Genomic DNA, 24,750 nt, shown 5'->3' with positions numbered 1-24,750 from the left:
CAGAGCAGTGGTTCACGATTTTGGTTGCACATTAGACTCACTCGGAAAAATCGTTTAAATCCCAATGTCCAAACTGCATCCCAGACAAAAGAATCTCGGGAGGCGGGTGCAGGCTCCAGCATTTTTTGAAGGCGATTCCAAGTGCAGCCAAGGTTGAAGACAGCTGCCATAGAGGGAGTCTTGGTTCTGGACACAGAGAGGTCCTGTGTTGCTGATATGAGATGTGCCTGCTGTCTGTGCTGTACCTACCTTCTAGAAATGTGGTGGCAGCTTCTACCTGTGGCTCATTCTCAAGTGATTTCCACGTGGTCCTTGCATGAGTTGCTCTGTGCTTTTGAAATGTGGAGGTTCCGCAGGAGGCTTAGACTCTCACAAGGTAACTCCTGGGCAGATGGATGCCTGAGACCTCACCAAGGAGGCACCTGAGAGGATGTGGATGGCAGAGAGAAAAGTCTGTCCTAACCCCCTCCCCCAGAATGAAGTCTACAGCAGGGCCTGACTCGGTGCTTCCCACACGCCCGAGTTGCAGGGCCTCCGTGACCTGCCCGGGCCATGTTTTGTGCTGTGCTGTCCTCTACAGGTTTGGCAGGAAGAGCATCCTCTTTGCAACCATGGCTGTGCAGACTGCCTTCAGCTTCCTGCAGATTTTCTCCACCAACTGGGAGATGTTCACCGTGTTATTTGTCATTGTCGGCATGGGCCAGATCTCCAACTATGTGGTCGCCTTCATTCTAGGTAGGAATGGCTTCTGACCCTCGGGGCTCCTCCTGCTACCCCTCTGAGAGGCCCGGGAAGAGGCGGGTATGGAAAAGGGCACGGGGAGTGCTCTTATCCAGCGCAGAAGGAAGCACATCAGCCTATGAGCTGTGCTTCCAAAATGGGATCAGCTTGGGATGTGGGGGTGGGGGGCCTGTAGCCACAGGCTCTTTGATCAGACATGGACAAGGCAGGCGCTCACAGGGAGCCAGCGCTGTGCCGGGTCCTGAAATGTGGCAACTAAGAGTTCAGGTTGGTGGGAACCAGCTACATAATAACTGAGACACATTTCAGGAGCACAGGGCTTGAGAGAGGCATAAAGTGGGGCGGGGGGGGGGGGGGCATAGGGGGAGGGATTTCTGTGATCTGAGCTGTGGAAGCTTGAGACTTCTGCTTGGGTCAGGGCAAAAAAGTGTTCCTGGTAGCTGTGCATAGCCCATGGAGGGACTTAGGAGAGTTGGTGTGGCCAGTACACAGGTGGGAGAGGCACATATCAGACCGGAGTTCAGTGCCAGCCCGCCACCGTTGAGCAGATTGGCTCTCCCCCTAGAGCATACTGGTATCAGCTGTGCGCAGGACCAGCCTGGTTGCTGATAGTAGTCCTGTCTCTGAGCAGCTGCCTTGCTTTTGGAATATGAGGCTGCAAGCTGAAGGCCACGAGAAGGTCCCCAGGGCCCTCACCAGCTTTTCCTGGGAGGAAGTGAGGTGAGCTCCACGCAGGTTGATCAGGGACTCCACAGGCGTGAGGGTCCCTAACAGGCTCTCTGAGCCCACCTGCTCTCTGAACAGGTGAGAGGAGGGGACACCTCTGGAACAACAGACACCAAATGCCATGTCTAGTGTGATAATATATCATTGTGGGCTCACTGCTATCCCAGTTTATCCCTATTGTCACAGTGTAATTATTAGCAGTGCACCACAATGCTTCTTATCTCAAAAGTCGATCTGCTAAGATGATTCTAATCCCTTTTGAGTGTGGATGAGTCATTGGATTTGGAGGTGCTGTGTTTTCTTAGTTGAGGATGTGTACACCCTTTGTCGGGTTGCCAAGATGGAATCATGCAAATTCCACTCCTTTAATCATTTGTGAAGAGCCCTTGCCATGGGCCCAGCCTCGGTGTCTAGATAGGGGAGGAGGGGAGGGCATGTTGAAGCCACATGGACCTGGTAGATAGCACCCTCTTCACCGGCTCCAGCAGGAAGGGGGCCTCTCTCTTCCCTGTAGGGGGAAAGAGAGGAGCAAGTGGTTTTTTTGTTTTGTTTGTTTGTTTGTTTTTTAAGAAAGTCATTTGTATAAGGGACAAAGACCTTCAGGACAATGATGCTGGAAACCAGAGATTGGAGGAATTTGGGGCCGAAATTGTCTGATGGGCCCCAAGGACACAGGGTTTTGGAGCACAGCAAAGTCTATCCTTCTCATTGTCTAAATTCCCCAGAATCTGTCTTCCTTGTGGTGACCTTCCCAGTATCTGAGAAGCCCAATGTATGACTCTGCTTGGACCATAGACTAAACAGGCTTCCTCAAAACAGAGAGCTCGGCCAGAGGCCAGCACACCCTGGCAGGAGGACACAAAGGACCATCAGAAGTAGAAGGCAGAGAATTGTGGTGAAGCCAGGGAAGCCCTGTTATTGGGATTGGGAGCCAGGTGGGGTTTGTGCCAGGTTCTGCTGAGTGGCCAGCAGTGAGATCCGCCTTTCCAGTGGCACCGGGTGCTTCCGGGGGCCAGGGAGCCTTCCCTGTATGACCGGATGAGGCCGGGGCAGCCCACCCTACGTGTCCTGCAAGGAAGCCCGCCCAGCTGGCCCTGACACTACAACCTACTCCCCTCCCTGCTGCCCATGCTGAGAAGAGGGAGAGGGCCAGGGGGAAGGAAGATCAGTCAGAGCCTAGATGTACCAGCCAGGATCAGCAGGCAGGACGCTGGGTGCAGCATCGGCCTGGGCCTGGGGCTGTTGTAGGGTGCTCGCAAGCCTCCCTGGCTGTAATTTTACTCAGCTGTGCTCTGTGGGAAGCTGCTGACTTTGTGTCCTTGTACGAGACACTTTGTGTTGGGTTCTCAGGTCTGAACCTTCTTAAGAGAGTCACTGAAAACCAACCTGACCCTGGAACCTGCGGGCTCCCTCCTCAGCACCTGGGGTGTGGTGAGGTGACAGGACCAGTCAGTACAGGGCATTGGCTTACCCGCAGCACAGCAGCTCCCTCTGGCGTTTCAGGGCTAACATGGTGAGTTTCTTTGCTTTAAAATAAAGCAAAGCTTGGAGTCTGGGCTCACCAGTTCTGTCTAGGCCTTCACTTTGCCCTCTGGCTCTAAAGAAGAGTTGGCAAGACTCTCCGGTGATGATCTCCAGTTTTAAGAGTCTTCACAGTAACATTAATTCAAGGAGCTGAATTACTCCCATTCTCTAAGTGGTGCAGAAGTGGATCTCCTTGCTCTGCTTTTTAAGAAGCCTGCCAGAGTCACTGCGAGAAGAGCAGTGCTACCCAAGGGAACATAAAGGGGCTACCCCTGGAGAGGAGGAATGGGGCTGGTTTAGGAGGAAATGACCACTCAGGACAAAGGACACTGACCCTCCCCACACTCCAGCTGCTGTTACAACCTATTACTGTTTCCCAGAAATAATGCCTTCAACTAGTCCACAGCCTTGTGGGTAAAATGCCAGCGGCATCCCTCATAACTAGCTGCTTAAATTTATTTCACACACGTAACTGCCTCCTGTCTGGAATGATCCATTAATTTTAATATTTTCCCAGTACTCCTAACATCAACCTCCTATGCAGTACTTGTTCCAATATGTTGAACTATTTAAAGCTCTGATAGTTCCTTTGATAAGTATGCAACTGATTGCATCTTCCTTTATTATTTTGGCTACCAGAAAGCTCAGGAAAAATTGAAATTTAACTATACCAATTATGCAGCCTTTATCAGTCACATATTTTTAAATGTTTTTAAATTGAGATATAATTTGTATACCATAATACTCCTTTACAGTTTATCACTCAGTGGTTATTGGTATACTTACAATGTTGTACAACTATCAACTCTATTTAACTCCAGAATGCTTCATCAACCCTGAAACACACCCTGTACCCATTAGCAGCCACTCCCCATTCCCCTCTTTCCCCAGCACCTACAGCCACTAATGTACTTTCTGTCTATATGGATTTGTCTATTCTGGACATTTCTGAGAAATGGATTCCTATAATATGTGGCCTTTGTGATGAAGTCCTTCACTTAACATTTTCAGGGTTGGTCCATGTTGTAGCATGAACCAATATTCCATTGTAAGAACATTCCACATACTGTTCATCCATTCATGAGTGGATGGACATCTGGGTTGTTTCCACTTTCGGGCTGTTATGAATAACTATAGGCCCAGTGCACAAAATTCGTGCACGGGTAGGGTCCCTAGGGGCTGCCAGCTGCCAGCTGGGGCCTCCCTTCCCATGCTTGGACGGCTGGCCCGCCCCCTGGTCGAACTCCCAGTCAAACTCCCGGTTGAACTCTGGTAGAGGGGACAATTTGCATATTAGGCTTTTATTATATAGGATGTGCTATGAACATTCAAGTATGATATTTTTGTGGATATGTTTTCAGTACTCTACAGTATGTACCTAGGAGTGGAATTGCTGGGTCTTATGGTAATATATGTTTAACCATTTAAGGAACTGACAGACTGTTTTCCAAAGTGACCAGTTGCAAATTTTTATACTTTACTCTAGGACATAACTTTTACCCTTTATTTATTATTTTAATGATATCATCATTTTATTACATTCAAAATCTTCAAGGGATGAAATGGGGTAGAAATACATTTAAAAAGATGCAGAAATTTGCTGACACCCCTTGTTTGCACTGCACTATGTGAGGGAAGAAGCAAGGACTCACTCCTGTTTTCAAAGAGTTCACATCTGGTTGGCAGAGGCTGAGAATACAGTTATTACTAAGGACATGGGTCATCATGGGTGAGGCAGGAGTGGGGGGTGCAGGTAACTTTTATGGGTATACGCAGAGACAGGAAAGGTTACTTGTAACTAGAATGATCTGTGAAGGTTCATTGAGGGGAGATAGGAGGCCCTGAGCAGGAGAATATTGTTAATTTGAAGAGACTTCTGAGTATTTTCTGGGGAGCAAAGAGAGGTTTTGCTGCCTTCCATTGGGTCTCTTGGTCAAAGGCACTGTACTTCCCATCATTCCCCTAACACCTAGCACATTTCAACTGTTTGACCAGAATTAAGGAATTATGTTCTTGAGCACCTACCATATGCCAGACACTCTACAAGTCACTTTACATACGTTATCTCAGTTCCCATAGTAATTAACTTCATAAAGTAGGACTGTGAGTCACTTGAATAACAAATGAGCATCAAGGAGCCCAGGAACTCCTGGGTCCTACCTCATATCCTGGCGACTGCACCATGGTCTTGTTTCTTGGCCTGGTGTCAGCGGCAGGCCTCTGTTGGTCATTCATGGAGGGGCAGGTCTTGCCTCCACAGGGAATGGATTCAGTAGTGCCTGACTGGATCCGTGATTGACTACCACAGAAAGGCCCCGATCAGTGTGGAAGCGAGGCTGGCCCTCTCTGAGTCCCTCCTTCTTGGAGAGAGTGCTCAGATAGTTGGTGGTGGCAATCAGTGGGCAAACATTCTGGCCGAAATGCCTCTTTAGCTTAGATGTCAGAGTTTTACTCCTGAGAGGCACTCAGAGGCCCTACCAGACCAAGACCAACTGGTCTCCAGCTGGTTCAAAGACCAGCCCAGGCAAATAAAATGCAAATCCTCCCTTCTGAAAGGAGATATGGCCTCACCCACGTGTGTCTCCTCCAGAATCTCAGTTGAAGGTCTGCTCGATAGGGCCTAGGCTCTGTCCCCAGATTATTTTTTTCTAGACGTTACCCATAGGTCAAACAGACCAGACTTGCCCGGTCAGTGTTGCTCAGTGGTTGAGTGTTGACCTATGAGCCAAGAGGTCACAGTTCAATTCCTGGTCAGGGCACATGCCCAAGTTGTGGGCTTGATCCCCAACAGGGGGCATGCAGGAGGCAGCCAATCAGTGATTCTGTCTCTTGATTGATGTTTCTATCCCTCTCTCCCTCTCAGTTCCTCTCTCTGAAATCAATAAAAATATATATTTATAAAAAAAAACAGACCAGACTTAAATCCTGGCTGCCCCATTTATTACATATGTGTGAAGTTAGGCAATGTATTCCAACTCTTTAAGTCTCAGCAGATTACATTATAAGATAGAAGTAATATTCTTCTATAATTATTGTGAAGATTCAAAAAGATAATACAGGTTAACACTTAATCTGGAACCTGACACAAAGTGCCTACTCAAAAAAAAATGCTAGCTATGAAGATGATGATGATGGTGATGATGGTGATGGTTTAGGAAGGTGATTATCTAAAAGTCAGAGAGCAGAAGGTCGTGCTAACAAGCAAGTATTCAGGTTCATGCCATCCACATTGCTCCATGCACAGAAAGGCAAAGAGGTGGATTTACGAAGCATCTGTCCCCCATGGTTACTCAGCAAAGTCAGAACAACTCTGTTCTGGCCTGGGACCCAAACTTAGAGAGGGAGATGATCCAGGAATCTAGTGGTATAACTTCTCTCTCTGATCAGGGGCATGGAACTATGAGGGAGCTCCCTTGGCCTCATGAGTCTACAAGATTTCTCACATGGTCCTGTGCATTTTCTGTTCTCCGCAATCAAATCCTCTGCCACTTCACTTCTGAATCTCTGCTCAGGAATAAAACACCCCCCATTCATTTCTATGTCATGATAATCACAGGCAAAGTGTTTAGAAACCATGGCATGGGCAGTCTTCCTATGGAGTGGTAGGAAGTTCATTAATGCGGTAAGAAAAGATCTGGAAATAACATTCATGATCCTCAAAATGGTCAGGCCCGATCCTTGGAAATGAATTTAGAGGCTGAGAAATGCCTGGGTGGTTGGGTCTCTTGTCCACAGGCTCTAGGATGAGAGAGGCACGCAGTACTGGCCATGTCTATCAGTCTGGTTTTAGAAATGGCTGTTTCAGAGGGAGCCTCAGAGGCGTATGGCTCAGTCAGGCTGAGTAAGGAAGAAGTGGGGCAGGGGCTGGAACAGGAAGGCATGGGAAATCAGTAATTTTACTACTTCTTTGTAATTAGTCCCTTATTCCTTAGTCTGTGATTAGGGCATTTAAACATGGTTGAGAAAACCTGTCTTGAACGCCAAACCTGAATGATGTTTGAATGGTCTATTTTGTATTTTCCGGGCTACTTCTGTGTAGTGGTGGAAAGACCTCAAACAAAAGGCGGAGCGCTTGCCATTGGCCAGATCTCCGCCCCTGGGGACCACGAGTGGACTCTGTGGAGAGGGCCTGGAGCTTCGGGACAACAGAGGGAGCTTGTTCTTGGATTCTAAAGGGCGGGCGGCGTCTCTGGGAGAACTGGTGCCACGCCAGCCATTGTGGCTCTGAGCAGAGCAGGACCCAACAGCCACCTGCATGTCCTTTCCCAAAACAGGGCCCAACACCAAGCAGTCTTGGGTCTTTGTGCTGTTCTGGGAAAGCTCAGTGGAGTTCCCTGCATGTGTGGCCAGCTCCAGGGCCGCTGTCTGCTGGGCCAGCAGAACTGCGCCTTCTTTCTTTCCTGGTCTAAACGGCCTGTGTCTGCCTGGGGCTGATCCCTGGGCACAATGTGGCTGCAGAGGAACTAGCCCCTGGCTCCGGGGCCTGTTCTGTGCACATTCCAGAGCCAGCTGGATCCCGTGTATCACTTCTCAGGGCTTGCGGGAGGCTGAGTGTCCGAGCACCACTCAGTGACTGAGCTCTCCAGTGCCTGTGTCTGTGCGGTGGAGAACAGTGGGAAAGGCTCAAGGCACGGTGCCCCCGCAAAGCGCCTCAAAAGAGCCCCCACTGTCTCCTGGACCACCTCTTGCTCCTCACCCTGGGGCTCTGGTTTTGGAAATGTGGCATTCCCAGAAGAGGTTACCTCTTGGGGCTGGGTTTGCTATTTCTAAGACATGAAATGATCTTTATAAAAAAAAAAAATCTATGGCTCTTTTAAAATGAAAACTTAGCTTTCCATAAGGTGATAAGTCTCAAGTCACTTCCCACCTTCCTCCACCCTGACCACTCCTGCCCTGGGCTATGAAACAAACGCCTTTTCCCTTCTGTAAGTGACTACAGTTTGACTCTAACTGCCAGGTAATGATGTATAAAGCAAATATTAAAGTGAGTTAAAATGCTAATATTCCTCCCTTGTTTTGAACAGGAACAGAAATTCTTGGCAAGTCAGTTCGTATTATATTCTCTACGTTAGGAGTGTGCACATTTTTTGCAGTTGGCTACATGCTGCTGCCACTGTTTGCTTACTTCATCAGAGACTGGCGGATGCTGCTGCTGGCGCTGACCGTGCCGGGGCTGCTGTGCGTCCCGCTATGGTGGTGAGTGTGGCTCAGCCCCAGACAGCCCCCTGCTGCTGGCCAGCACAGCCTGGAGCTGAGAGCCTGGTGCTGACCCCGGTGTGATCTCACTGGAGCTGGCTGAGGCTGGGCCTCAAAGCCCAGAGACTGGCCGGGTGGGTCTGTGTGCTGGGGTTTAATTCTCCTCTGTCCCACGAAGCACCTTCTCAGGAAATCCAGCCTTTGCCCCTCCCCAGTCTTGTCTGCTGTTGGTGGTGGTTTTTATTTGTGGAGATGGTCTTGTTGGGTTTTGTTGTTTAGAACTCCACCGCCCTTCCCACCCCAGGTGTTTTGACACTTTTCTCTAGGAGCTCTCTTTCTCCCTATGGACTCAACTAATGTAGTTTCTGTCCTCCAGCATCTAAGGCAGTGATGGCGAACCTTTTGAGCTCGGCGTGTCAGCATTTTGAAAAACCCTAACTTAACTCTGGTGCCGTGTCACATATAGAAATTTTTTGATATTTGCAACCATAGTAAAACAAAGACTTATATTTTTTATATTTATTTTATATATTTAAATGCCATTTAACAACAAAAAAAAATCAACCAAAAAAATGAGTTCGCGTGTCACCTCTGACAAGCATGTCATAGGTTCGCCATCACTGATCTAAGGAGTGCCTATTTATCTGCTTTATCTAGAAAGGCAAGAGAATTACTTCCCTTTAGTGAGTTGTCAGAGAAATGACCTCTTCTCTCCTCCCTCAACCCGCCAACCCCATTTTGACACATGAGTATGGGAAACACACAATCACAAAATCACTAATCCTAGGTTTTCCCTCTATGGTTCCGTGGGAGATTTCAGGTGAGAGAGCAGATTAAGAAAAAGGGAATCTGGTCCCAGCCACACCCTCTTTTTGGGGATTCCCCATTTCTTTGGTTTTTCACCTTTAAGCAAGAGGAAAAGGGATTTCTTCCATCGCTGGGCCTGGCTCTCTCTCTCCCTCCCCCCCCCCCCCCCCTCTCTCTCTCTCTCCCTCTCCCTCTCCCTCTCCCTCTCTCTCCTTTTTTGTTTGGTTTCAGGACATCGAAATCAAATCTCCCGGCAGTGCCCTGGTCAGTGTAGTTCAGTGGTTAGAGCAATGGCCCATGCACCGAAGGGTTTCCGGTTTGGTTCCCAGTCAAGGGCAGGTACCTCGGTTGCAGGTTGGATCCCCGGGTTCAGTTGAGGCATGTGCAGGAGGCAACTGATGTGTGTGTCTCTCACATCAATGTCACCCCCTCTCTCCTTCCACTCTCTCTAAAAATCAATGGGAAAATATCCTCAGATGAAGATTAACAACAGCAACAACAAATATCCCAGCAGTGACTGTTTTTATCAAACTGTTTGAGTCCTACCTACTTGCACACAGTGAATGCTCCTTTGATCACTTTTTGGAACTCACAATTTAGACTAGCCCTCCTGGTTGCCCTGTCCTGTGGACACGCTGCCTGGAGAGGTGCCTGGAAGTCCGTTATCTTGCAAGTGTTGTGCAGCCATAGAGGCTGATAGGTAGCACATATTGGCCTTGTTGAACCAGATGGCTCAGGTTGGACCCACTCCAAGCTACTATCTCCTTATGACCTCTAAAACTCTATGGTTTACCAGTGTAAATTTTTGGCATGGGTGTGCATGGGGGGAGAGAGCACCTTTTCCCCCTTCTTTCCCTGGAATGTGAGAGACAGTGTGTGAAAGGTTAGCTACTATTCTGATTTGGAGGTTTCCTCTGGAACCCAGTCTGATGATTAGGAAAGCTTATGGTGAATAAGGGCAGACCATCATCTGCACAGCTCTGCCTCCGAGGAAAGCAAGGGCCATTTTCTGGAAGAGGAGTCACCATCATCATCATCATCACACCCTCTACCCACAACTCCTTGCTAACTGAATCTAGTGTAAATGCTTTTGGTGACCCAGTGCTCTCTGAAGATACAAGACAAGATTATTCATAGGTTATTTTCTGCCTCTTCAGATGAATGATTTTAATAATTTATGTTCCCTGGCTCTCATCCTTTTGGCATAAGAGACCAGTACTTTTAAAAATGTTATAAGCAAACTTATAACTATATACTTCTCTCAAAGGAGAGAGAGAGAGAGAAAGAGAGAGAGAGAGAGAGAGAGAATAAAAATAGAAGGGTTCTGATTAACTAAGAGATTAGTAGGGATTTTAATTTGTGGGACTTGGATCTTTCCCTCAGAACCAAACAGCACAGCAAGGAATAACTCTGATAGGTCAGCCCCTTGAGTTTCCAGCTGAGAAGGCCCATCCCATGAGGAGCAGCCTCACTCTTGCCCTAAGGAGAGTCCTATCTTCTGCTGCTCACTGGCTGGTCCGGGAGTGCTCCTGGCTATGGGCACACTGTTCAGGGCCAGCACTGCCCCACACCGACGCCGTCCAGGGCCAGCACTAACAAGCTGCATGCTGGTCCTGCAAGGTTAAAACAATAGTCTTACCATCTTCCTACAAAAACAAAATCACTTTGTTCTGAACATCTTGTCCTTACGATGCTGGAACGCTGGGCTGGGATGGTGTGGGGATGCTTCGGGCTGCCGGGCTCTCTGCCACCCGTCAGTGAGGGACACAGACTCTCCAGCAACCCCCTCCCCTGTTCATTGTGAATTAAAACTACAGAGAGACTATCGTGTACAACCTCGCGTGGTGCTCCACTGACTTTATAAGTGATCAGCTAGACTTGACTCTTCGTACACCAAAACCCATGGCAGTTCAGTAGTAGGGGTTGCAGTCAGCCTGAATGCGTGGCTGGAAATGGGAGGGGAACAGAGTCATTGCAGGTGGCTTGGGGATTTTTTTATGCCCCAAGTTCCCTTTAAAAGGCTTGCCCACAAGTTTAAATGAAGTATGTGATAGAGGGTGGGGAGGGAGCCCATAGATGCAACGTGGGGAAAGCTTTGCAATATCCAGCTGCCTACACATTAGGAACCTGAGGCCAATGATGGCCCTCAGGGCCTGTAGTAAGAAAGATGGGATATTTTTAGAACAACCTGGTTGGGGAAAGATACTGCCCAGAAGCCAAAGTGCCCTGATGTACACTGTGACTGTGTAGTAAGACCCCTCATTCTGCACTAAGACAGGAGTCACTCGCCACAGGCTGCTTTTTAAATTAAAATTGATTAAAAGTAAATGAAATTAAAATTCATTTCCTCAGTCACACTAGCTCAAGAGCTGCGTGTGGTTAGTGGCTACTGTACTGGACAGCCCAGCTCTAATTACTGAAGGTCAGTGACCTGACATCATCATGGTTGCAACGGGGACCACGTAAGGGCATCTTCTGAAAAATGCAAACTGGGTTCAGTTTTCAGCCATTGTGCTGGGAGGCTGGGACAGGGAGCTGGGGTTGGCTATTTGATCAGTTGTCTTTTGCTCTGAGGTCATTCCTCTTGAGGCTTTGGAGGGGCCCATTTAAGTATAGGAGGCCTCTGTATCTGCTACACGTAATTTACTTTCTAGTATAACTAAGTACTGATGAATAGGTAAGGAAAACAAGAGCCGGCAGAAGAATGGCTAAGGAATCCTAAGAAATAAAAACTGGGAAGGAATGTTAAAATATAAATAAATATGTGCATGATAAAAATAAATAGAAAAAGAAAAAATAGAAAAATTAGGAAAGAAGTCAACTGTGTTTGACCATCAATTAAAATGTAGGAAGATTGTATAATTTTTAAAATTAACTTTCTAGACATTAAAAAAAAGACAACATTGGCTGTCTCCCCAAATCTGGTTTGGGGGATCGCTGACCCGGGGCTCTGTTGAAGGTGAGGAGGACAGCCCACAGGAGGAGTCAGGGCACCCACCTTCTCCACTGAGGACAGGAAGTGCCCGAGGAGCACAGGTGCCCGTCTTAACACATAGACTTGAGCGCAGCACCAGCTGGGGCTCCAGGAAGTCTCCTAGGCACAGACACACTGAGCGACACTGGGCTGTGTTTCCTTTTAAGAGCCACACTTGGCTATTAAGTTTTCGATGGCCGTCTCCAGCTACCCTGGCTTAAACCCCTGCACAGTTAATGTTACACCTCGCACTGCTCCTGGCTTCAAATACAACTGATGATCAGTCTTGTGATTTGCTCAGAACTTTGAAATGTGAAAGCGCTTTTATTTATTCCTATAACCAATGGAAATATTATGAGGCCTCAGCTTTAAAACAAACAAACTAGAATTTTACAAAATAAAAATTATTTGGGGATCAACTTATGGTTAATAGTGTCAAACCCTGCCTTTGTGAAAAAGTATAAACCATTAAAAATGAATTCTAGGTTTATTCCTGAATCTCCGCGGTGGCTGATATCCCAGAGAAGATTTAGAGAGGCTGAAGATATCATCCAAAAAGCTGCAAAAATGAACAATGTAGCGGTCCCGGCAGTGATTTTTGATCCTGTGGAGGTAAGCATTTGCAGATGTTTTCTCTTGGGGTCAGTCACGCATTCTTGATCTTAATGGAATTTAATTTAATTCAATGTATTTTGAGTGCCCACCAGGTACCAGGCTCTGTCCAAGGCCTTAGAGACACAACGATGATTAAATTCTGAGATAAAACCCACTATAAAGAGCTGTGAGTGAATTAAATGCAATAATATATGTAAACTGCTTAGCATAAACAAGTGTTAACTAAACATTAGTTCCCTTCCTTTTTGCAAGTTCATCTCCAACTTTTTATTGGTATTGCTCCATACCATTGATGCAGCTACATACTGGTGAATATATATTATATATATACTAGAGGCCCAGTGCACGAAATTCATGCATTGAGCGGAGGGGGTCCCTCAGCCCAGCCTGCACCCTCTCACAATCTGGGACCCCTCGGGATATGTCCGACTGCCGGTTTAGCCCCGATCCCACAGCAGGATCGGGCCTAAACCGGCAGTCGGACATCCCTCTCGCAATCCGGAACCACTGGCTCCTAAATGCTTGCCTTTCTTCCTGCCGTGAGGCACATTGGACCTGAACTGGTTGGGCCCATGGAGGGGAAGGGGGCTTGTGCTTTCTCAAGGCCCAGTCACCGCCCCTGCTCACCTCCCAGGTAGAATCTTCTTTAGGAGGATCTGCAGAGCCCTGTGCCAGCAAGTGCAGCCTGCTCGGGATGGTGATGGCAAATCTGCCAGATGCTCATGCTAGCCATATGCCTGTTTCTCGAGAGAGGAAACCGAGGTACAGAGAAGTTAAGTAATTTTCCCAGGGTCCACAGCTAGAAGTCTCACTCGGTGTCTCCAGTGCAAAAGTGCATGCACTTACCTGGGCTTTTTTACCTGATACGAGGAGCAGTGGTGTTAACTTGGACAGGAAAGAATGAAAAGTAGTATCATTTGGAAAGCAATCTCAAGCTTCTCGGATTTCCTTTCTGAAGCATCTCCAACTTGCTTGGTGCCTGGTCCAAAGGCATTTTGGTGGCTTCCCACAGGCCAAGCATGAGCACTGGATATAAGAATGTTCTTATCCTGAAGTTTCCGAATGTGGCTGCCTATCACAATCACTCAAGGGACCTTAAAATTCAGATTCCCAGGCATCTGCCACCCACCGCCCCCAAGAAAGAGTGTGTAATTAAGCAGGTTCAGGTGGGATCCAGCAATCTGCATTTTCACAAGGGCCCTGTGGAAGCACCAAATGTCAGCATAGGCCTGACTCACAGGTCCCACCTGTGCATAGCACTACTCCCAGAGCCCTCCAGGTTCCCTTCAGAGATGCAGGGGCTTTGCTTTGTGGTCGTAACAGAGCAGCATGCTCCAAGTAGCATAGAAGAAACAAGGTAATATGCCTGTGAGCTGCATGAGGAGGCGTCTGATTATTCCTGAGAGAAGGATGCTAATATCTGGGGAACACCAGCTACAAAGGCGGCTGGCACCCTCACTTCTTTTATTATTGAACCTCCTTCCTCAGCCTCACTGTACACACACCATAAAGTCCTTGCACTTTATCCCACAGAGATTCTCCACCCCAGAGCCTTGTAACTTTTTAGTTTGAATGCTAATAAGCTTGGTTATCTGGATTCCTAACTCATAGCAAATTAACATCAGTAAATTAAAAGTAAAAGAGGGCTCAGAGGGTAGGTGGGGATGGGTGAGTGGGAAGAGATTAACCAAAGAACGTATATGCATCGCCCATGGACACAGACTATAGTGTGGTGAAGGCCTGGGGTAAGGGGCAGGGGCAGGCTAGAAGGAGTCAATGGGGGGAAGGGGAGGACATATGTAATCTTTCAACAATAAAGTTGTTGTTGTTTAAGTAAAGGAGGGGAGCCCATTGACAGCAGTAAGAAATTACCACTCACCACTGACAGCTAGCATCTTCTCAATGGCGCAGTAATAATGTTAACATTTAAAATGTATTGGGCATTTACATAGTTCAGGTATATGTTAAGCTATATTTAATCTTCTCAACTCTATATATATATTGTGGGGAATATGTATATATATATAGTGTCCCTCCAAAATGTATACACACTTAACAGCTGATAGCTCAATTGATATTTCTTTCTTTTCAGATTTAACCCATTGGAATTAATTGTTCAAAGTGTGTATACAGTTTTTGGGGGCATCCTATTTTACAGAGAAGTAAATGGGGGCTGAGAAAGGATAAATAGTAACTTTTCCAAGGTCCCACAGTTAACTCAAATCTGTTCAAGTCTGTTCTGACTCAGAGAACTCAACAAGGAAAGTATAAAAAGCAGACAGGGACCTCAAGACATATAGCCCTACCAATGCAAGGATCACAACTCAGTGTGACTCAGGTGCCCATAGTGATTGGCATGAGGCAAGGAATGGCTGTGCTAGCAGTTAGGCTTTCTATAAGAGACAGTGGAGCCAATGTTATATATGTTAAAGGCTTCTGTCTTAAATTAGCCACAAATATTTGTGTTAGAATAAAGCGTCATATATGTACATGCTCTTATTCCCCGAGAATTCCTGATTTCTAAGCATATTCAAGGTAAAGTGCATAAGTTTTTCCCATGCTGTCATGGCCAAAGATACTTCCTCACTAGCTCTTAATCTCATGGTTATTTGCATTATTTTAGCTACAGGAGCTAAGACCCCTGAAGCAGGAGAAAGTTTTTATTCTGGACCTGTTCAGGACAAGAAATATTGCCACAATAACCATTATGTCTATACTGCTATGGTAAGTAATAAGTGATCTGGAAGTGTGATATACAGCACATAAGTATACGACTAATTTTCTTTAATTCAGGGGAACATCAGGACAAGGCCTGGGTCTTCGTGAGACAAAATAAATATGATCTATATATATAAAAGGCTAATATGCTAAGTGTCTGACCGTCCAACTGGTCACAATGACATGCACTGACCACCAGGGGGCAGATGCTCAATGCAGGAGCTGCCGTGATGCACACTGGCCATTTACAGAGAAACAGCACCACAGACCTGGAGCCCACAAAGCAATACTTGGCTTCTCCCAAGTGGGACACAGGCCCCACCACCACCCCAGAGCAACAGCCCACCAAATCGCAGCAGACCTCATGGCGCAAAATGCAGCCCACAGCCCAGCCTGGAAACAGTGGCTGTGGGTGCCGGGTAATGACGTCACGTAGCAATGCCCAGCTTCCTCTCCCTAGCAACTAGCCTCCTTGCAGTTTCTTCAGCCCAGGAACATGACTTGCTTTATAGCCAGGTGCAAACATTTTACACTTTAACAAAATGTCTGTGAAGCATTTTCCTGTGCCTCATCTCATTTGATCCTCACAGAAGTCCTGGAGTAGGTAGATAGGAGACTCGGTGGAATACTATTTTCTTTTCATTAGCCAGAAAACAGAGATTTAGAAAGCTTAGAAACTTGACCAAACTGAAAAGAATTAAAAAATGGTGGAGCTTGAAAATGACTTCAGGTTTTCTCACTGCACAGAATATAGTCAAACACTGCTGCAGTTAAATATTTTATCTTTTGTTCTCCCTGTGTGATCTACAATAATAATCTGCTTCGTGTTGATATTTACTGCTGTGTTGCTGACACCTGAAAGAGAAGTTGGGGTGCTTCACTGGGCTGGAAAAGTTTAACTAAATCAAAAAGGAGGTCTAATTAAGCAAGTTTATTCTATACCTATAAAAGGCTAAGTTGACTCGCCTGTGTAGCGATACATAGAAAGCTCTTACTGGCACCAATCGCACGTGTGTGTTTCGGTCTGTTGTTGATTGTGAATTTCATTGACACTTCTATTATAGAGAAAGGGCGAATGGCGATATTAAAATATTTCTCTAATTAATTTCCTTTCAATGTGCACGAATTCGTGCACTGGGCCACTAGTAAAATTTTAAGTTATTTGGAGATGCCTCAATTCAATTCATGGAACTGGATACTAAAAAAAATAAGTCACAGGGAACAATAAAGTCTGCTGCACTGTGGCCCACGGGGAAAGGGTCCCTCCATTGGGATTAAGGCTAATGATGTCCTTGGTGCCTGAAGCCAAGATTCTAATTCAGCTCCTACTTCCTGAAGCTATACTGGCAATTGAACAGGGAGATTAGAATAACCTGAATCCCCTACTGCCTAGATTGGAGTTTGTTTTTGTTTTTAAATAGTCCTCACTGGAGTGTATGTTTATTGATTTTAGAGAGGGGGGATGGAGTGGTGTGGAGAGAAAGAGAGAGAGAAACTTATGGGCCCCGACTGGGGATCGAATCTGCAAACTAAGTACACGCCCTGACTGGGTATTGAACCCAAAACCTTTTGGTGTACAGGACAATGTGCCAACCAACTGAGCCACCTGGCAAGGGCCCAGATTAAGGTTTTGACAAGCTTTTTATACCTGCCAATTGCAAACTACCAAGTGATTTTTTAAAAATTCTTTTATATATATATATATTTTTAAATTGACTTCAAAGAGGAAGGGAGGGGGCGAGAGAGACAGAAACATTAATAATGAGAGAGAATCATTGATTGGCTTCTTCCTGCATGCCCCACACTGGGGATCAACCCACAACCCTGGGCATGTGCCCTAACAGGGAATCAAACTGTGATCTCCTGATTCATAGATCGACGTTCAACCATTGAGCCACACCAGCAGGATACCGAGAGATTTTAAGGCATCGAAATAATGAATTGACTTTGTAGACTAGTTTTAATAATAGATCTGCCAAGAAATGAGGAAGAAGAAAAAAAAACATGCCTATCCCATGATGGCAACAGAAAGAAAGATGATTGTCATAGCTAGTAGGTTCAGACTGCAGCTAGTCTATTTTTAGGGCCATCCCGTTTTGCAGTTCGAGGAAACCGATGACAGAGCTTATGACTGAATTAAGCAAATGTGTCCAGGCACCTGGCTTTCCTCCCTCACTGTAGGCCTCCTTAGTTCACACCTGTCAGCATAGTCACTGGTTTTTATCTAAGCTGCTCTTATTACCAAATGTGAAAATCAGGATTCCTAGAGCAATCAAGTTTAATTTTTGTTGTATTTTGGAATAGCCCTTGTGCTACCCAACCTAATAAAGTAGGTTTAAAAATCTCTAACAGTGTCCTGAAAAGTTTCTTCAGATATCCTTTGCTTTCATTCATGTGAATAATAAGCAAACTTCTGCATAGGGCAGTGATTTTTCCACAGAGAAGGTTTTCCGTGGACGTTAACTGTAATGACAGGATATATGGTGTGCACTTTGTAATACTCTGAAGCATTATGGGTCTCCATTCTTTCCCTAAAGTGAGTTTTACTAAACCTTTGGAATTTACTATAAGTAGATCCCACAGTATTACCTATGTTTCTCCTTTTCCTTCTTGTTTTTTGGTAAGAATGAAGTCTGGATTTTATGTTCACTGACATGACATACATTCTTTCTTCAAACAATAGCTCTAAGGGAATGAAGATGTACAAACTGTTCAGGAAATATTGAAATATAAAATTAACTAGACCAGGGTAGGTGTTGTCGTGTACTGGTATATCTAGACTTGTGCTGTCCAATAGAATTTTTTGCAGTGATGAAAATGGTTTTATCTGTGTTGTCCACTATAGTAGCCACTAGCCACATGTGGCTATTAAGCAATTGAAGTGTGGCTAGTGCGATGGAGGAACTGAGTCTTTGATTTTTTTCTTTTAAATTTTTTTATTGTTGTTGTTAATCCTTACCCGAAGATATTCCTCCATTGATTTTTAGAGAGAGTGGAGAGACAGAGAGAGAGAGAAGCATCGATGTGAGAGAGACACATCAATAGATTACCTCCTGCATGCACCCTGACCAGGGCTGGGAATCTAGACGGCAACCAAGGTATGTGCCCTTGTCCAGAATCGAACCTGAGACCCTTCAGTCTGTGGTCCAGTGCTCTATCCACTGAACCAAACCGGTCAGGGCTGATTTTATTTAATTTTAATGTGTTTACTTTTAAATAGCCTATAGTGGCTACATATAGGAAAACAGAATCTAGACAATTTCTTGACCATTATGAAAGTTTAGAGTGAGTCATACCATCCTTTTATCACTTTTGTTGTGTCTGCTGTCTTTTAGGATGCTAACCTCGGTCGGTTACTTCGCTCTGTCTCTCAACTCTCCTAATTTACATGGAGATGCCTACCTGAACTGTTTCCTCTCTGCCCTGATCGAAGTTCCAGCTTACGTCACAGCCTGGCTGCTCCTGCGAACCCTGCCCAGGCGGTATATCATAGCTGGGGTGCTGTTCTTCGGAGGAGGCGTGCTTCTCTTAATTCAACTGGTACCTGCAGGTAAGAAGTTAACCAATAGTAACAGCTTAACAGAAAAGACCTACACCTTGATTTGGGCTAATTATTGGTCACTGCTCCCTGTTTATGTATCCTTCCCATCATATACCATTCATAAGTCAATTAGACAAATGATAGCTAATTTTGTAATTTCCCATGTTCAGAACAACACCCCTCAAATAGATGAGTCAGCTTGGAGAGTTGGAAATCATTACCTGAAAAGGAAAAACAATGCTCCCGGTCATCCCTGTCATGGAAACCTTCACCTAACCCCTTTAACCTCTTTCTTGAAGACACAATCCTGATTCCCAATTTTTTTGGTATTTTCTAACCTTTACTTAAGGTGTGTACTCAAGTGTAACAGTTAGTAGTTCATGCTAGTTCCAGTATAAATTCAGTGATTTTTAGGGTCTGTAACATTTTAGATAGAGAGCACACAGAACAACATAAACTGATAAACAAAAACAGATCCAGAGATATAGAAGCATCGAACAGGCCGTCAAACCTCAGAGGGTAGGCAGGGGAGGGTGGAAGCGGGGAGGGTGAAAGATCAACCAAAGGATTTGTATGCATGCACATAAGCATAACCAGTGGACACAGACAGTGGGAGGGTGAGCGCATGTGCTGGGGGATGGGAGTGGCCGGGGAGAGGTCAAGGGGGGAAAAGGAGACATATGTAATACTTACAATAAAAATGTTAAATTAAAAATAAAGAGCACACAAAGGGACATATGCTTCCTTTCCCCTTATGTCTAACATTCTCATACTATTAAATTGTTAAGGCAATAGATTATTGATACCTAGTATTATACATAGAAATATGTATTTCTTGCCCAGATGGCATGGCTCAGTGGTTGAGCGTCGAACTATAAACCAGGAGGTCACTGTTCGATTCCTGGTCAGGGTACATGCCCAGGTTGCAGGCTCAATCCCCCAGTAGGGGGCGTGCAGGAGGCAGCCAATCAGTGATTCTCTCTCATCATTGATGTTTCTATCTCTCTCCCTCTCCCTTCCTCTCTGAAATCAATAAAAAAAATATATTTTTAAAAAGGAATATGTATTTCTTAATAATACTAAACAGGATAGAAAGCATTGGTTCTTCTCATTGAAGATTAAACTTAACTATATTAACATGCTAATGACTTACCATGAAAGTGCTGTAACGAGTAAAAGTGGACAAAGGTCACTGAATGTGTAAATGATCCAGTGGTCAGCAAACTGCAGCTTGTGAGCCACATGCGGCTCTTTGGCCCCTTGAGTGTGGCTCTTCCACAAAATACCACGTGCGGGCGCGCACGTACAGTGCGATTGAAACTTTGTGGCCCATGTGCAGAAGTCGGCATTTTGTGGAAGAGCCACACTCAAGGGGCCAAAGAGCTGCATGTGGCTCGCGAGCTGCAGTTTGCCGACCGCTGATCTATACTAATAGTAGAGCCAAGCACAAGGCAACCCCTCACTCTCCATCTTTGTCCATGTCAATTATTTGAATAGAAAGTGTTATTTGGGGAATATCTCTACAATGTGAAAAACATGCTCCTTCAAGCAAAGAGAACCATAAAAGCAACCAAGTTGAGAACATATCACTTCTAAAGCACCTCTGTTTACACTAGGTCTCTTTTCCAGATTACAACTTCTTGTCCATTGGCCTGGTGATGTTAGGGAAATTCGGGGTCACCTCTGCTTTCTCTATGCTGTACGTCTTCACTGCAGAGCTCTATCCCACCATGGTCAGAAACATGGCTGTGGGGATCACCTCCATGGCCTCCAGAGTGGGCAGCATCATCGCTCCCTACTTCGTGTACCTTGGTGAGACATAGCTTATTGATCTGTTCTTTTTTTAAATATACAAGTAATATATTTTCATTGCATAGAGAGTACTGAAAAAAGTACAAGTTTATCTCTTTTTTCTCAGTCCCCTAAATCACACCCCTATAAGTAATTAATATTAACAGTTTGGTGAGTAGCCCTTCAGATATTCTGTATATATATAGTTTTACAACTTGTTTAACTTAACATTGTATCAGACTATCTTTATTGGTATACACAGTTCTTTTACCTTCTTTTTCGTTAGTACCTAATCTTCCAATGTACACATATACATAATCTGTGTAACTAGGTTTAACAGATGGACATTTAAGCCATGTCCAGGTTTTTGTTATTACTGCAATGAACATTTCCCTGTGTCCTACACCCTTTATTGGTTTGATTGTGTATATTTGGATTCATGGATTGCTGGAACAATTTAAAAATTTTACAGATATTGCCAAATTGACATCTAAATATTGTACCCATTTACAATCCAACTATCAATACATGCCTATTTCTCTGCATCCTCACCAGCAATGGGATTATCCAATTCTTTAATCATTGATAATCTGTTATGTGAAAAGTGGACATCATTGTTGCTTTCATTTCTTTAATTAGAGTGAGGTTGAGCATTTTTTATATATTTATTGACCTTCTATTTATTTTTTAGTGACCTGACTGTTCATGTCTTTTGCCCATCTTTTTAATATTTTTTTTCAACATTTTATCTTTGATTTGTGAGAGGTCTTTGTAATTGAAAAAAAATAGCCCTTTGTATATATGTTGTAAATATTTTTCCTAGTTTATCATTTACATTTTTACTTTATAATACTTTTTGCAATGCAGAAAATTTTAGTTTTTATGTAACCAAGTTTCTCAAGCTGAAATAACACCTCAGAGGCACTTTAGTGGGATGTTCAATGGATGCAAGATCTGGTTCTCCAAGCCTAATCCTCATTAAGGACTGTACTGAGGAGAGACACATAGGCCTCAGAACAGTTTCAAGATTAATGTTTTGGGTTGTTTTTTTGTCAAATAAAATTCTTGGGTGTGTTGTTCCTCTATAATCTCTCTATGCAAATGGGAAGCAAAATAAGGATCTGTTATTTTCCTGAGTGACATTGTATAAAGGAGAGATGAAATGGTTCTTCCACTTACTTATAAAACCACGACTTATAAATGCTGCCCAAAAAAGAAAAAAGAAAAGAAACCAAAGCACTGCTTTCGCGGTGCCTAACATTTATTTTTTTTTAATTGGATTGAACATATTACTTAGATTTTTTTTCCCAAGTCTCATGACTCCGTGGACCTAGCTTTCCACTGCAGCCTACTGGTTTGGGTCAAAGCAAAGGTCACACCGATCATGATAGCCAGTACCTGTACCTGCAGCATGCTGGTCAACCTCTTTCCCCTTCATGTCCTCCCTTTCCCTCTTCTCCAGTTACCTCCGCCTTCAGAGGAGAACTTTGCTAGGCAAATATTTCTACCAAAGGAACATCTGTCATACATGATTATATAGCAGCTTAGAGAATAGCAGTTGACATGAAAGACCTTCTGATAATGCAAAACAAATGGTGCATTTTGCATACTTTTTAACTTCAGAAAATGTTCCAGTTTATAACTGCTGTCAAGCAGTGTTTGCCACCTTTACAAAATGATGCTCGAGAGCTTCTGGAGAATTCCTTTTTCTAACTATGTCCCGTGCCTTACAGGTGCTTACAACCAAGTTCTGCCCTACATCCTCATGGGCAGCCTGACTATCCTGATTGGAATCATCACCCTGTTTTTCCCTGAAAGTTTTGGAATGACTCTACCAGAGTCCTTAGAGGAGATGCAGAAAGTGAAATGGTAAGTGGAACTTTAAAAAATGATATAAAAATATCTCAGAAAGAATAAATATGCAAGAATGGCTAGGGAGAGTAACGCTATCATATAATAAAGTGTATTATTAAACACTGGTAGTGAAAACAGTGTGCTAATGGTATAGGAATAGAAATCAATGAATAGAGTTTGAATTAAACCCAAGAAAATATGAGAGCCCTAACCGGTTTGGCTCAGTGGATAGAGCGTCGGCCTGCAGACTGAAAGGTCCCAGGTTCGATTCCGGTCAAGGGCATGTACCTTGGTTGCGGGCACATCCCCAATAGGGGGTGTGCAGGAGGCAATTGATTGATGTTTCTCTCTCATCAATGTTTCTAACTCTTTATCCCTCTCCCTTCCTCGCTGTAAAAAATCAATAAAATATATTTTTTTTAAAAAGAAAGAAAATATGAGAATTCTATATATGATAAAAAGTAGCAATTCAAAAGCAGTGGGGAAAAGTTAGATTATTAAGTAAAATATATTAGAACATTCAGCTAGCCATTTTGGATAAATAAAAACTTGAGTCCTACTTCAAAATGCATCCATATAAATTCCAGAAAGAGTGAAAGTTGAGGCCTAAAAATGTAAAATCATAAACATGCTGGAAGAAAAATATTTCTATTACTTTTGAGAAGGCCTTTCTGAGCATAATCTGAAAAGCAAAGAGCCATAAAGGAAAAGATTGATATATCTAATTATGTAATTTTAGAAATTGTTGGCACAGCAAAAAAGAAACCATAAACAAAGACAAAGGTCAACAAGGCAGAAGGAAAATATTTGCAACATGCAACACAAACCCAGGGCTGGTATACCTAATATACAAACGCTCTTAGTGATTCGTAGGGGAAAAGACAAACAACTCAGTAGGAAAACTTAGCAGAAGTCATGAACAAGCAGTTTACAGAAAAGGACATTTCAGTGGCATATATATATATATATATATATATATATATATATATAATATTTCTATGATATCACAGATTGGCAAACATTTAAAAGGTAAGTGGTTTGGTAGGAGACATTTAGATTCTAGAACGAGACTGCCTGGCTTCAAATCCCACATCTACTGCAAAAATTTGGGGAAATTTAATTTGGGGTAAACTTAATTTTCACTAAGCTTCAGTATAGTAAGGTTATATGAGATAACGTGTTTCAGTGCCTGGCCATGATAAAGATAAGTCTTTGTCATGTGAATGGATTCTGATCTCTGACAGAACACATAGTAAAAGGTGCATATTTTTGATAAGCTATTTTCTTGTAGTGATACAACCAGTTCAATATCAACTTTAACTCACGAGAACTTCATTCTTACCAATCTATCCTTCCCTCAGGGAAATGAAAAGAGTGTAAATTCTGGGTTTCGCTTATGTTTAATTAAGAAAATGACTCCAAGTATTCAAAATAATAAAGTATTAGCTCTAGGTTCTAATTAGAGTTACAATCATTACTTGTTCATTGAAGAAATGTTTTCCAGTGTCGATTTAGAATTGTGAAGAAGAGAGTTGTGAATATTTAATTTTCTTTAGCATGCATCTTATTTTCAGGTTCAGGTCTGGGAAAAAAACAAGAGATTCAATGAACAATGAAGAAAACCCCAAAGTTCTAATAACTTCATTCTGATAAAAATTTCTACCCCACTCGGTGAACTGAAAAACAGAGACATAAGACCCTGAAGAAACCAAAGCTTTTCCTGATGAAATGGACTGACTGTAACCAAACGGGCCCTGCTGTTGAGAAATGCTTGTCATGTAGCAAATTCTGGACTCTTCCAGATCATCTCCTTTTTAAAAAAAACTAACCATTTCTATAGAGTCCACCTTACTAATGAGTCCAGCGAAATGGGTTTGTAAGGTTGTTTGAAAATGTGTTGGTTAAGGACTAGATAATACACATAAAGATTAACACTCATTTCCAAACATACGACTGTCATCCAAATAAAGTGTCATTGTATTCACACACTGTCAGGTAACAACAGCGCGCGCGTGCGTGCATGCGTGTGTGTGTGTGTGTGTGTGTGTAAGTGAACCGGCACATTCAAAATTACAGTCCTTTCTACAGTGAATTCATATACTGCTATAATCAAATGACTATATGCAGCATTCCTAGCCAGAAAATTTTATACACTCCTTTAAGAGGATTAACAGTGTTTGCAAGAGATCAAATAGCCTGGCTCCTATTTTTTTAATTATTATTATTACTGTTATTGATTTCAGAGAGGAAGGGAGAGAGGGAG

The 24,750-nt window shown here is 44.0% G+C and overlaps 1 protein-coding gene across 2 annotated transcripts in view; it reads left to right on the top strand.

Annotated features, from left to right (window-relative positions):
- Positions 1–24,471, top strand: part of SLC22A4 (solute carrier family 22 member 4) — a 41,194-nt gene extending 16,723 nt beyond the window's left edge. Inside the window, exons 3-10 of one of the 2 annotated variants that reach the window (XR_011471528.1) lie at positions 581–735; positions 8,016–8,187; positions 12,454–12,580; positions 15,207–15,307; positions 18,637–18,851; positions 20,459–20,654; positions 22,367–22,502; positions 24,062–24,471. Coding sequence is in view for 1 of the 2 variants with exons in the window: in XM_070415035.1 (XP_070271136.1) it covers positions 581–735; positions 8,016–8,187; positions 12,454–12,580; positions 15,207–15,307; positions 18,637–18,851; positions 20,472–20,654; positions 22,367–22,502; positions 24,062–24,137 (1,165 nt within the window). In the remaining variant the exon portion in view is untranslated. The remainder of the gene's footprint in view (positions 1–580; positions 736–8,015; positions 8,188–12,453; positions 12,581–15,206; positions 15,308–18,636; positions 18,852–20,458; positions 20,655–22,366; positions 22,503–24,061) is intronic. The other variant, XM_070415035.1, reaches the window with a different exon arrangement.
- Positions 24,472–24,750: the final 279 nt, after the last annotated feature.

Source organism: Myotis yumanensis, unplaced genomic scaffold, assembly GCF_028538775.1.
Source record: "Myotis yumanensis isolate MYYU_CA2020_CCGP unplaced genomic scaffold, mMyoYum1.0.hap1 SCAF_5, whole genome shotgun sequence".
NCBI lineage: Eukaryota > Metazoa > Chordata > Mammalia > Chiroptera > Vespertilionidae > Myotis > Myotis yumanensis.
Note: the sequence above shows the minus strand (reverse complement) of the source record. Positions and strands in the feature narration are given on the sequence as shown.